This window comes from Rattus rattus, chromosome 1, assembly GCF_011064425.1.
Source record: "Rattus rattus isolate New Zealand chromosome 1, Rrattus_CSIRO_v1, whole genome shotgun sequence".
Lineage (NCBI taxonomy): Eukaryota > Metazoa > Chordata > Mammalia > Rodentia > Muridae > Rattus > Rattus rattus.
Genome location: NC_046154.1, coordinates 51,468,689 through 51,483,162, shown reverse-complemented (window position 1 = coordinate 51,483,162; position 14,474 = coordinate 51,468,689). Strand labels below are relative to the sequence as shown.

Below are 14,474 nucleotides of genomic sequence, written 5' to 3'. Positions count from 1 at the left end.
TTGAAACTCAAGGACAATTTTATTAGAGTTCGAGAGAAAGACAACAGTTCAGTCAAGCTGTACCTTGAAAGCTGCCAAGAGAATTATGGAGTTGTTTCAAAATGAGCCCAGGGACTGGACAAATGGCTCAGTGGGAGTAAGAACAGTTACTGTTCCTACAGTGGACCAGAGTTTAGTCCCCAGAACCCACATCTGACAACTGCCCGTAACTCTGTTCCTGAGAATGTGTCACCCTCTTCAGGAGGTCCCTGCACTCATGTGCACATACCTCCACACACATACACACTGAAAAGTAATCTTGAAAAGGAAACAGAATTCTAAAGAAGGTTATCTGTGGGCTGGCAGGATGGTTCGGTGGATAAAGGAGCGTGCCGCCAAGGCTGACCATTTGAGTTTAATCTTAAAGACCCACAAGGTGGAAGAGAACTGAGCAGCTCTCGATTTGTCCTCAGGCTTCCACACCTGTGTCAAGGGGCGCCATATGCCCATACACATGTACATGAGAAGTAACCAAGTTAAGGCCACGAAAAGGGTTTGGAACAAAAGAACCTTACCTGTACCAATTTGGCGCTAGCAATGTTTAGTTTTTCTGCCGGCTTCATCTCGGGTATAAGAGTCATGTTTCTTGATGCGGCTATTTTGCTTTGATTTGCGCCAGCATATCCTTTCCCTCCGGTTGGTTTTGGGTTACCAAAGCTAATGGACTTCCTTGATTGTGCGGAGACACTCCTATACAAAGAAAACCAAATATAGAAGACCCGGGATTGAGATGAAATTCAAATTATAGCACAAGGAGACTCTCACTGGAAAGTGTGACTGACCCAAACATATACCATGCACCAGTAGCTACTTAAGAGTTGGTTCTGTTGCGAATGCATTTCTGGAGTCTACATGAACCGTCACTTTTGATTTTGGAGCAACTAACTAACCCGTGAAGTTGTGGGTAACTTGTGAAGTTGGAACTAACACCATTTTATGTAAAAGGACACAGGGTCATTGACACGGTTCTGTGGGTAAAGGTGATTGTAGTACAAGCCTGGTAACATGAGTTCAATCCCCTGAGCCCATGTAAAAGGCCAGATTTGACGACGGAAATGTCATCCAGGATCTTCCCAGTCAGCCTAGAGTCACACTGCACAGAAACAGTTAAGAGAGGCCCTACCTCAGAAACAAAGCAAGAGGAGTGAACCAAGTCCCCAGAGTTGTCCTCTGACCTCCCCACGGCATGCCCACTCTCAGGGACCGGCAAATACACTCATACACAATAAGAAGTGAAGATATATTTTAAAAGACGCAAGGGCTTAAAGGGAATCACGTGATTTGATTCAAGGAGGCAGATCCAGAAATCTGTGCTGACTTCTTTGGGTCTCAGGTTTCTTGTTCATAAAGCAGAGATACTATCCATCGGTTATTATGAGGATTTCACTGATTTAATTTACACGATTTAGGAAGTGCCCACCACGTGGTAAATGTACAGTGGACACTGTAGTTAAGTGGGCAAAGTTGAACATGAGTGACAACACCCGAGGGGAAGGACCCAACTTCTTTTTGAACAAATTACATATATTTTAAATTATAATAAAATATGCAAATTCAGGAAGGACTATATAATTATACCATTAAATTTAGTTCCTAAGATGGCCCAGCCTTTATCATTTTACCACTAGAGTTCTCTGTATGGAAAACTTCTATAATGTGCCAGATTAGATTCTAAAAAGCAAATACATTTTCAAAAGAAGCAATTTTAGCATTTTAAAAGTAAAACTGGACAATGAATAAATAGTTGAAATATAGTTTTTTTTAAGTATCCTGCCCTGGACATCTTCCTAAAGCTGTGACCCTTTAATACAGTTCCTCACATTGTGGTGACCTCCAATCATGACATTATTTCCATTGTCACTTAACTGTAATTTTGCTGTATGAATCGTAATGTAAATATTTGACATTTCTGATGATCATAGGTGACCCCTGTGAAAGGGTAGATCAACCCTCAAAAAGGTGGCAACCCACAGGATGAGAACCACTGCTCTACAAGTATGCCACCACCAAAATCAGTAATACAACTATGAGTCCTAGAAGAACTCCTTTGGGATACCTCTGCTATAAATTCTTCTCCTGCCTTCCAGAGACGTACTTGAATTTGCCTTTATCATATTCCCCACCAGAGCTGCCATTCCATGGGGGCTGGAGTGATGGCTCGGACCTTAAGAGTACTTACTACTTTTGCAGGACAGGACTGTTCCCAGCATCTACAGGGCAGTTCATAACCTCCTATAACTCTAGTCCCAAGGGATTCAATGCCTGCTTCTGATCTCCACAGGATCCACATGTGTGTACACACACACACACACACACACACACACACACACACACACACACACACACACACAGAAGTATTTTTGAAAAGGAGTTGCTATTCCACCTGAAACTAAGTTCCTGTCTATATTCTAGAAACTGGCGCTGTTTTTCAGGGACCGCTTTTTCACTAATTCTCAAGATTCCGCTATTTTATTTCCCCATGAAAATAACTCTGCTATCCTATACCTAAAAATTTCCCTTTAACTATGATGTCCTCTGCCTACTACAGCTTTTCTTTCTTCAGCGACCCGATTTTCTGAAACACTGATCTGTTATTTTGTAGGACCAGGATTGAAAGCAGAGATTCACACCCTCTCAGCCAAGCACCCTACCACTAAATTCCTTTCCCACTTCTATATTCTTTACCTGCTCCGTAATTCAGCTTCACACCCCCCTACTGCATTAAAATAATATATTGCATAATATATACAACCTACATCACAATAATCTATTGTCTCAAATTATTGACCCCAAGACTTTTCAGTACCCATCTTTGTAATATCCAATGATTGGCCATAGCCCCCTCATACAACTAATCATTCCATGAAATGGCATAACATCTGTGATCCCAAACCCTGGGAAAAGGCAGGAGAAACAGGAGTTCAAGGTCATTTAACAGGAAGCTAGCTCAAGATTGGCCTTGGCTATGAGAGATTCTGTTTCAAAAATCAAAAACAAAAAATTTAAAATTACTTGCTCAAAAAGTTTCCTGAGAAATCACAGTTTTCAACTCTTCAAGACCCCTGATCACTTGACCCTTCCCTCCTCCTTTTTTTAACCAGTTAACCTTTTAGATTTCTCGTCTATGTCAGAGTCTACAATTCATCAGCTCTCACACTATGACCACCAACTTCACCTTTTATTTCCCCTGCTTGTTGTTAGAGGTGTTTCCTCTGGGTAATGGCCATAAGAGTTTCAGGCTTTCCGATGTTAACTTGCCTTGTCTAGGAAGAAAGTGTGTCCCAGATTGGCATCGGGCGGATGCACAATTCTTGACCCAAAAATTTCTTTCCTTTTTGTCTTAGTTAGGCTTTTACTGCTGTGAACAGACACCAAGGTAAGTCTTATAAAGGACAACATTTAATTGGACTGGTTTACAGGTTCAGAGGTTCAATCCATCATCATCAAGGCAGGAGCATGGCAGCATCAGCAGGCATGGATGTCGCAGGCAGAGCTGAGAGTTCTACATCTTCATCTGAAGGCTACTAGTGGAAGACTGACTTCCAGGCAGCTAGGACGAGGGTAGTAAAGGTCATATCCACAGTGACACACCTACTCCAACAAGGTCACAGCACCTAATAGTGCCACTCTCTAGCCCAGGCATATACAAACCATCACCATTTTGCTCCCTTCTTCTAGATGCATAAGCAAACACAGGAATATAGGCTGGCCTTACTACATTCAGGCTAAATAGCTTTGGCCCAAAGTTACACAGAGGTAGGTAGTTCCCTGTGTAAGGACACACCTCCATCCTCTGCTACTTGAAATGCAGCATTAGGGAAAAATATTATTGCCTTTAGGTGACCTTCCGACTGTGCTACTAAGCTTCCTTACATCTCAGGAAGGGGATTTAACTTTATACTTCTCTCCCTTTCTAGTAGGTACAGTGGATTTTGTGTAATTCTGTCACTTATGATTATAATTGTTTCCATGTGTTGGCTTATGTCCTTAGAAAGAAATTAACAAAAGCCCTTAGCCACTTCAAATTTTTCATTCATTTTATACACACTGGAATTTTTTTAGCATGTCCAATTAAAATCAGCATGTGTATACTTGTCAATGTGTTTGGCTAATAATTATCAAGCAGCCTGATAAACACACACTGCTTTATGAAATGGGTACTCTGAACTTCTAAAAACCTACTAGGAGGGTATCTTTGTGTCTATTAAGTGTTTGCAAAAACTTTAAAATCCTATTTGTTTATATAAGACATATTCACTCGAGTATTAAGATAAATGTTTCATTAAGCTACATATTTTAATGTTAAGAGACACTGACTTTGATGTGTTCTTTCCAAAAGAGGATTTGATTTTCGTTAAGTCATGGGTAATATAAAAAAAATAAAAAACAAAACAAAACCGTAGGACATAGAAACACTTTATGTTAATTAAATGTACCTTGGCTATCTAAGTGATATATCCCTTTATTAGGTTAATTGCTATGGATTTCTTCTTCAAAAATATTTTTAATTAAAGTTTTTAAAGGCTGTTTGTTATATATACCAAATGATGGATGTGTTTATCAGAGACCTTTAATTTTTCCTCTCATGGTGATTACAGAGATATAATCCTAACAAAGACTACCATTCATAACCCAAACTTTTTTCCCAGGTTATTTTGTTGAATTCCGTTAAAGGGGAAACAAGCTCACTCCTAAACCCCCAACCCTATAGGGCATCTTAAAATCAAGGTGTTTTAAAGCTTTGTCAGCAAGGTCACACTCTTGTCTTGAAAAGTCAAGCTGTCTTCTTTATTTCCATTAAAAGTGCAGATCTGAAATCAGTAACCCCTTGGTGCTATGGTGAGATAGTCAAGGTCAGCCACTGCACCTAAGCCTGACAATCACCTACCTAGAGCAGTGCCTCTCAGCCTCCCTAACCCTGGGACCCTTCCTCATGCTGTGCTGACCACATCATAGTTATCTTCATTGCTACTTCAGAACTGAGATTTTAGCACTGCTGAGAACTGTAATGTAAATATCTGTGTTTTCCAATGTTCCCAGGAAAACCTTGTGAAAGGGTCATCCCACCACTAAAGAGGGCTGGTGATCGGAATAAAAGCTGTAAGATCTGGTTTTCAAATCCATCTTTATGCATGGTGGTTGCGTGTGTTACCTATGTGTCCTTATTATTATCTATATGATTTGCTTGACTCCAAAATAGCTTCTAACTTTTTTAAAAAAGAAATTACAGCTGCTAAATTAAGCTCAATTGCCCTTTTGTTCATAGCTAGAGTCGAAAGAGGAGATTTAGTCAAGACGGCCATGCTGGGGGTAAAACTGAACAGACTTAGTTGGGACATTATCTCTGATTTTTCTTTCAATTTTGGTTTTACAGCTTTTCCTAAAGAAGAACAGCCTGATCTAAATGTAAGGTTTGCTACTCCAGGCACTGGGAGGATGGCTTCTCTCTCCTGCTTTCAACTCTCCCTAAATAACAGGTATGAAGTTGGCTCAAAAGAAAGGAAAATGCCCCTAACCTGACTTGTTCTGGTTGTCTTATGAGCCCAAATCAAAAGTAAATGCTTTTAAACAAAACATTTCTAAGTACCTGTTATAGCAGGATTTAAACCTCTAACAAGCTGGGTTAATTTGTTGGCACAAGAACAATGTCTGTAAGGCTGAACTGGCTCTGTTAGACTCCACGCCTGATTAAATACGAGTTCTAAGCAAATAGGCAGAGGAATCATATACATTTTTGATAAAGGTTAAAGACAGATTAAAACGCTTTCTGATAGAAAGGACCGGATGCAATTTTGCCTTAAAGTAAAGGACGTTTCAAAATGCAAATAGGACAGAGCCAGAACCTTAGTGTGTTGCAGAAAGGTTTACAGGAAAATATACATGCTTATAACCAAGTTGACTATAGTTTAAGGATACTAAATTATAATACTACTGGTTCTGTTACATTAGTAAGATTTTAACTATGTCTCCTAGTCATAATCTCAAAATAATTGGTTTAAAACAGAATTTTTATTTTTCCCATTACTAAAAAAAGACATTTAAAATTTGTGATTAGGCTTATTTTTGGTTTCCCATTCAGTAAGGCTATCACTTGCTGGATAGACATTGCCTTAGTAATAAGGAAAAATTCCTTCTTGGGATTAGTCAGGCTTCTCTAGAGTCAAAGGACCTATGGCATGTCTCTATATATTAAGGGAATTTATTGGAATGACTTACAGTCTGCCGTCCAACTAACTCAACAAATGGCAGCTGTGAATGGGAAGCCCAAGAATCTAATAGTCCCTCAATCCCACGAAGCGGGGTGCTTCAGCTCCTCTTCTGTATAAGCTGGAATCCTGAAGAAGTAGGTCTCAACAGATGTGCTGGCAAGCCAGTGCAAGGGAGCGGAGAAGGAAGCCTTGCTTCTCCCATTGTCCTTCTGTAGGTCTCCAGCAGGAGGTATGGTCCAGATTAAAGGGTGCACCACCAGGCCTGGACCTTAGCTGTTCTTTACTTGGAACTTGCTCTGTCCTAGGCCCTGAACTCAGAGATCTGCATGGCTCTGTTTCCTGAATGTTGGGATCAAAGGTGTGCACAGAGCAAGTTCCAGGACGGCCAAGCTAAGGCAGTGAAGGAGTTAGAAAACAGAAGCTGGTGATAATGTAATAGAAAATGGGGCCATGTTCCACCTCCTGCAAGTAGCAGACTTGGCAGCTTTGGCCATGTGGCTCTGGCTTTGGAGACCAAAATAGAAGGGACTACTAGGACAATGGATGCTGCTCAGCTAGAGCTAAGGTATTGGCAGTGATTGAGAACCAGCATCACCGAGCTGAAATCTTCTGGGAAGTGGTTTGTTTTTTTTAAAAAAGATTTATTTATTTTATGAGTACACTGTACCTGTCTTCAGACCCACCAGAAGAGGGCATCAGATCCCATTACAGATGGTTGTGAGCCACCACGTGGTTGCTGGGAATTGAATTCAGGACCTTTTGGAAGAGCAGTCAGTGCTCTCAACCACTGAGCCATCTCTCCAGCCCTGAGAAGTGGTTTCTAAGAGCACAAAGAAGCTGTTTTTCAGAAATCTCAATAGCTGTATGTACCTTGTGCTGCAGCTGGACTTGCTAATGTATTAAGAATCACTCAGGTAGTCATGGTTTTTAAGGCATGAAGGGGTCATGGAGAGCAGCTATGAGGGGCCAGGAAAAGCTAATGGTGAAGGTGCAGCCTCAGTTGGATTGATGGCATAGGACTGAAGGTCATGCAAAGAAGTGGAGGTGTGGCACTCTGAAGGAAGCCTATGAGAGACTTTTGGTGAAGCCGAGTTGCAGTGGAAGACCCCAGTGTATTGAAGATGCTGATACCATGGGATGGCCACCGAGAACAGCAGCAGCAGTGGAATGGAGTTAACGAGAGAGAGTGCTACAGAGGGCAGAACAGGATGTGTGGATCCCAGACACTGGAACGAGAAGCTGTAAAGTTGAAGTTGCCTTGGACACCCCAAGATTTTAGGTTAGAGATGTCAGAGCTGTGGGATACCTGCCAGGGAAGCTGCTAACAGGGAGTGGAAACAACATAAGAGAACCAGTTTGTTGCTGCTGAATGCAAGATCCAAAAGCAGGATGAAATGAGTTGGGGACCTGAAGAGCGTTTTGACATCAGACATGGAGATGTGGAGTTTGGAGTTTGCCCAGGTGGTTTCCTGTCTTGCTTTCTTCCAGCATTTCCTTACCATGACATTTTGAAATGGTAATGTATGTCCTGTATGATATTGGAGGAACGTAATCTGCCTTCTTTGACTTCTTAAGGGATTACAGTTAAGATACTGTATGAATCTCAGAAGAGACTTTGACCTGAATTTTTAACTTTTTGAAATTGAACTAAATGTATTTTGCCTTATGTTATGCCTAGGTATGGCCTCCATAGACTCATATGTTTGAACAAGACTATGGGGACCAGAGAGTAGAATGTGGTGTTTTGAATATAGTTGGCTGGGAAGTGGCACTATTAAGAGGTGTGGCCTTGTTGGAGGAAGCGTCATTGTTGGGTGGGCTTTGAGACCCTCCTCCTCGATGCCTGGAGACAGCCTTCAGCTCAAGATATAGACCTCTCAGCTCCTTTCTCCAGCATCACCCCTGCCTGGACACTGCCATGATAATGGACTGACCCTCTGACCCTGTAAGCCAGCCCCAGTTAAATGCTGTTCTTACAAGAGTTGCCTTGGTCACGGTTTCTCTTCTCAGCAATGGAAACCCCAAGACAGGGTATTCTTGCTAAATTATACAGTGATCATGAAATTCAATTAAATTAACAAATATTTTAACCTATTTATAAAATTTGGCCAATTAAATAAGCAAATGACACTAATTCGTAAAATTAACTAAAATTTTGGCACTCATCCAAGATCTATCAGTTTTGGAAAACATCCATGATCTCATTATAAGTTCTTAATGTCCTATGAAAAATTAAGGAAAAGCCATATGAATCATATCTATAAAAGGATAATATGCTATTAAAAGAGATTTGGAAATCTAATAACTAAAAATTCAAAACTAGCTATAGATTTTTTTTCCTTAAGATAATGAAATCCAGATAATTTCATCAGTGGAAAGATAAAAGATGTCACTGCCTGGAGAAAAAAAGACTATCAGACACTCCAGTTTCACAACTTCAGGAACTAAATTCGGATTCCTCTTCTCGAATTTCCGGGCACACACAGGAACCTCAAGAATGCTGGGTGAGATTCACTTTCGGATGCATTAACAAGTGAGTATCCCAAATAATGAGCCTTTCCTCACACACCATGGCACACCTGTGGAGATCAGAGGACAGCTTACCTGAGTCGGTTCTTTTCTTCTATCATGTAGGGTCCTGGGGAGTGAGCTCAGACATAAGGCTCACCAGCAAGCATCTTTACCCTCTGAGCCTTCTCATAGGCTCATCTCATAGGCTTTTCTTTTAAAGCTTCCTTTAGATTTATTTTGCAAGTAGTGGGATAAGTGTATGTATGTGTACCTTATGTGCCTTGTCCCCACAGAGGTCAGCAGAGAGGAGATCAAGAGTGTAAGAGATTCTCTGAGACTTATATTCTGGGTGACTGCAGCACCAGGTCTGCTGCAGGACTAACAAGGACTTTTAACTTCTGAGCCATCTCCCCAGTCCCACTTTGTTTTAAAAATCCTTTCATAAACAGATTATTAGTGTTTAAGATAAGTCAATATTTGGCTTTTTAGTTTTAAATTATAAAAACAATGCTAATCTTAGTTTTAATGAAGTTACAGTAAGAATATGTCCTTTTAGTAATCATGGTTTTTAGGACTGCTTCTCCGGGGTCCCTATTGTTTTTGAACCAAGATTCAGGGTTAAAGCAATGCCAGTGAGGGAGAGGACCAGTCCTGAACCAGGATGGGTGAAACCCTCAGACCTCATCAGATGTTTCCTTGTGCAATGGATGGCAGTTAGCTCAGAACCTCACAACTAGCCCAAGAGCAGAAAGTAAGTGACTGAGGACTGCTCAGTCACAAATGGGATCCTGCATCGCACACTCTCCCCAAGGCTTAGAGACCATCAAGTAGAGGTGGAAAGGCTGTAAGAATCAGAGATAGGGGAGGACAGGAGCAAAACCGTGTCATCTGGACGGCACAGGCTTGCTGCACTCATGAACTCACAGCAGCAATAGCTGCCTGCAAAAGAGCAAACTTGTCAACATTCTAGCTGAGATGCTATGACAGCTGATTGAATTTGTGTGCATGTTTTCTTCAAGGATGTGGCTCCTAATATATCACCTATAATCTAGTGAACGGACCCACACATGGAAAGTACAGTCAAGAGTGAATAGGTTATTAAATTAACAACAACAAAAAAAGGACAAAGTTGAGGGGAACAGGGAGACTTGGGAGGTTTGGCTTGAACTGGCAGTAGGTAAGGGGAAGAGGTGGGGTGAGTATCATCAAAATACAATGCATCGGGGTTGGGGATTTAGCTCAGTGGTAGAGCGCTTGCCTACCAAGCGCAAGGCCCTGGGTTCAGTCCCCAGCTCCGAAAAAAAGAAAAGAAAAAAAAATACAATGTATCAAGTTCTTGAAGAATAAAAGCATTTATTGAAAAAGGATTCAAGTATTCTCATACATAACATAAATGTAAACACACATGTACACAAATTTGGTTCCTCTTAAAATGACTGACACTGAGTGGATAGGACATGATAGCATTGAACAATATTTACAAGTTCAAAATCTTTACATCTGTTATTTTGAAATTCATTTCTTAGTAAAACTCCAAGATACATATAGAAAGCCATGTGAGCAAAATGCTAAGCTAATCCCATAGTTTGTAGGCACATGTCAATTGATCCATGTCTTTCCCTAGAACTAGACTGAGTAGTTTTTACTTCTAAAGCACAATAGGGAGTTACTGCGGACCTGTCTAGATATTAGTGACTACCTGGTGAAGCTATCTGCTAGCAGCTGAGAATACAGAGTAGTGGGAATTTCAGGGGAAGGGAAGGTATGGAGATGCTATGTGACCAGTGAGGTAAATGCAGAGATACCAAGAGCCTGGTAATGTAAGAGCCGCAGGTGCAAAGTGACCAGGAAGGGTCGGAGTAAGACAATTAAGAGATCACGCCAAACTTACCATTTTTATTTATTTGTTTGTTTGTTTATTTTTCTTTTGTTGAGACTGGGTCTCCGTGTGTAGCTCTAGCTGTTCTGAAACTCACTATAGAGACCAGGCTGGGCTCCCAAATGTTGAGACTAAAGACTTTGTTTTTGTTTTGCTTTGTTTAATTTCTGTAACTTTTTTTAAAAAGCCAGAATCTCCAGTTCAGGGTGGTCTTGAACTGCAAAGCTTCCTGTGTTTAGCTCCCACATGTTGGAATTACACGTCACCATGCCTGGTTGATGTGCTGCTGAGGACTGCATGCATGCTAAGCAAGCACTTCATCCACTGGGATGCCCTCCCCAACCCCCTGATGCCCTTCTGAGTTTAAACCACTGAGTGTAGGACCTCTGACGGCTTCTTCCTAACAGTGAAGACAACAGGGTACAAGAGCTAACTATTCATTAAGAGGCTTACTCATGTTTCCATTTCATCACCTATAGATCTTGAACATCATTTTTGATCTCACAGAAAGACTTAACAGAAAACCACCACTTCTCTTCAGTACCATCAGACACTTGAGATCACAGGGCAAACGGGTACCCTAATAATTGGAGATGCCAGAAAAAAAGACCACAGATTCCAGAGAACCAACACTTGATCTGGTCAGGGATCAGAAAACATAAAGGACAACTGGCTGATTACTCAAGAACGAGCAGAGGCTAGCTTAAAACAAAACCTTCTGGAAACAGTTGTAAGGAGCCAGCATACTTTCATTTTATCTTCACAAACTCACCAGGTAGATAGAAAGTAGCTTCACACACCCAGAGAAACCTGTTCTCCTTACCAGGTACCTATGCCATTTTACCAGAGCTGAAGCAACTTGTCATCAAGGTCTAACACACACAAGGGGGGAAAAGTATTCTAACTCTAGCTCCACTTAAGCCATCTCCTCTTATCCAATGAGGAAAACTATGCTGAAAAACAAACATAGTGGTATACACTTGTAATTCCAGCCTTTGGGAAGTAGAGGCAGGAAGTTAACACTCCAGGGACAAGAGCCCAGTAGGAGACCAAAACCTAGTCATTTTATAGAACAGTCTCTTCCCAGGACAACAGTAGAGCTTCTGTAATACAAAGGACTATAAAACAACTGCAAAGCTAACACAATTTAGGAAGTCTCTACAGAAACCTAAAACACAAAACCAACCCAAACCAAACAAAGCGTATCCAAATGAGGATACTAGAGGGCATACAAACCTTAGACATTTAACACCTTCAGCAGCTCACTTCCTCATCACTCGAATTCAATGATACATCTCACTCTCAACAACAACAAAAATCCAGGGCACATCAAAGGCAAGGCTAAGTGTGAAGAGACAAACAAAATGACAAACCCAGACTCAGATACGATAGCTATTTTGGAATTGTTAAAGCTATGCATTGAGAAGAATATGCTTGGAGTTCTAAATGGGACAATGGATAACATGCAAGAATAGATGATCTTGTTGCCCTTCTCCATCACAGCAGACCTCCAAGCAGTCTGTGTGTTAGGACAAAGAACTAGCCTGCTCCTGCTATGACTGTCAGCACAATCTCCCCTCCCTTGCCCTCTTTCAGTTCTCTCTTGGACACAGTAGAATAATAAAGCCTACTGAACCATAAGTGGCCCTGAGTCTGTAGGCTAAGTTCACGGTCCTTCCTAGTGAGGGCTCAGCAGGCCTGGCTAAATACCGAGGTATGGGCCTGTCTAGCTCTCTGGAAACCTGTGGGAACCAGAAATCTCTCTGCCCTGGGGATTTGAAGGCTAATTTCTTCAGGACTCATGCTATGCTATAAATAGCTACCATCTCTTCTTTCTGAGATTCTCAAGTTCAATACTCTCTCCATCTCTCCTTCAAAGTCCCATCATGCTGCACCCGTGTAGGATACTCTACATCTTCTGATGTTCCCTTGCTTCAAGGCCCAGTCATGCCCTCCCATACTCCCCCAGACAACCAGTAGTGAGGCTCTTTCTAGGACAGCTCATTCTGAAAGGCAGTCTCATTGTCAGGTCTTTGCAACACACCTGACTCTTTAAATTATAACAATAAACAGTTGAATACTCAAATAATAAACAACAAAGTGAGAATATGTAAGGAATTAGAATAAAACAACTGAGTAGAGAAAAAAAGAGCAAGTTAACAGTTGTTTTTAGCACAATAGGAGACTGTGTGTTTGTGAAACTAATAGCAAGATTGCAATGTGGAAAAAAAAGAAAGCAAAATATTGGTAAATACTTCAGGAAATATTTTATAAAATTAGAGGCAAATTCTAAAAAAAAAAAAAAAAAAAAAAGAGAGAGAGAGAACAGTAAGTTAGAGCAATAACTAAGGTTGACACTTTGTTTTGGTCAGGTAAAGTTCTGGTAGCTCACCATCTCTAACCCTAGCCTATCTTTGCATTTATTATGAATACCATTTTTTAAATTCCCAAAGAGTTTTCTAATATTTTCAGCTACTGTGAGAATGAAAACTAATGTTTTGGGAAAGAAGCCACACCTTACACTGAACATTCTACAAAGGCCGATTAACAGATTAAATCCCAATGATTATGGAGAGGTTGGAATGTTTCAGGTACAGAGCCTGTTCACGATTTACTTACTTACCCTTAGCCCCTCAATTGCCTTTTCAGGCCTACCATATCCAGGTGGAACCCTGTGGAATGTATTGGCAGACCACTGATTTCCACCAACCAAAAGGCCTTAAGAATATTATCAAATAGCACCCAAGGGCTATCACAGAACGTTCCCCACTCTGTTGAAACCTACCATCATCCATTCCCACCAGTGTACGTGAAAAGTGCCTTGATTTATGATTTGTCATTATTATCAAATCTCATGAGACATTTACCTCACCGGAACCTGGTATTTGGGAAAACTTGAATGTGTGTCACTCACACTAAGCTCCAGAAGAAACCATTCCTATCCTCTTAGAAGTGAAAACCATGGTTGTTTTGTGTTTGTTTTGCATTTATATGTGTTATACTGGTTTTGTCTTAATTTGTATAAATTTAGTTTCACTTTAACATCTCCATAAGGCAAAAGAGAAATTGGGCAAGAAACACCAGTAACAAATATATATGTATCTACTTACTTATTCAGTTAATAAATGTGTATTAAAGACGTTCTTCATCCTAGGAGGGGTCTACAGCAGTGCAAAAGAGGACACACTATGAGCTGGGCAGTGGTGGAGCACACCTGCAAGCCCAGTACTTTGGAGGAAGAGGCAGGTGGATCTCTGTGAATTAGAGCCAGTCTACTTTACAGAGTGGGTTCTAGAAACCCTGTCTTGAAAAACCAAGGAAAAAACCCTAGAGGATATAATATTCTCATAGGGATAAACTTGAAGCATAAAGTAAGGGTGAAGCTGACGCTGGGAAATAATTATTATTCACACATGGAGACACCTGACACAAATGAGTGAATCCTGAGATGATCTGGCATATACTATCCCAAAGGACAGTAAATTCTAAGGGTTGGAAATGGGAATACAGCATTCCTGGTGTGGATACGTGTGCGCTGGGGAATGTTACTGTCATACTCAAATGGCACAATCCAAAGCCAGATCCTGGCGGAGGGGGGGTTGGAAGAATGGGGCACTTACTCAGAGGGAAAGGGAAAAGCTTAAGGAAGTTTTGAGCAGCCAACCACACAGGGGGTGCTGGCAAGCAGACTATTCAGCCAGCTATTTCAATGCAGAAAGACGTGTAGGAAAGTTTTTAGGTCTGGATAGCACAGCATAGCGAGAATGAAAGTGGCCCTCACTGCACAGCAGTACCCGAGGAAGTGCAAGGCTGCAGTTTAATCAACTGGAAATGGC

At 41.1% G+C, this 14,474-nt stretch overlaps 1 protein-coding gene across 1 annotated transcript in view; it reads right to left on the bottom strand.

Moving 5' to 3' along the window:
- Wdr78 (WD repeat domain 78) overlaps nt 1-14,474 on the bottom strand; it is a 75,539-nt gene that overhangs the window by 59,777 nt on the left and 1,288 nt on the right. The window contains exon 2 of the mRNA XM_032901459.1: nt 555-729. Coding sequence (XP_032757350.1) covers nt 555-729 — 175 coding nt within the window. The remainder of the gene's footprint in view (nt 1-554; nt 730-14,474) is intronic.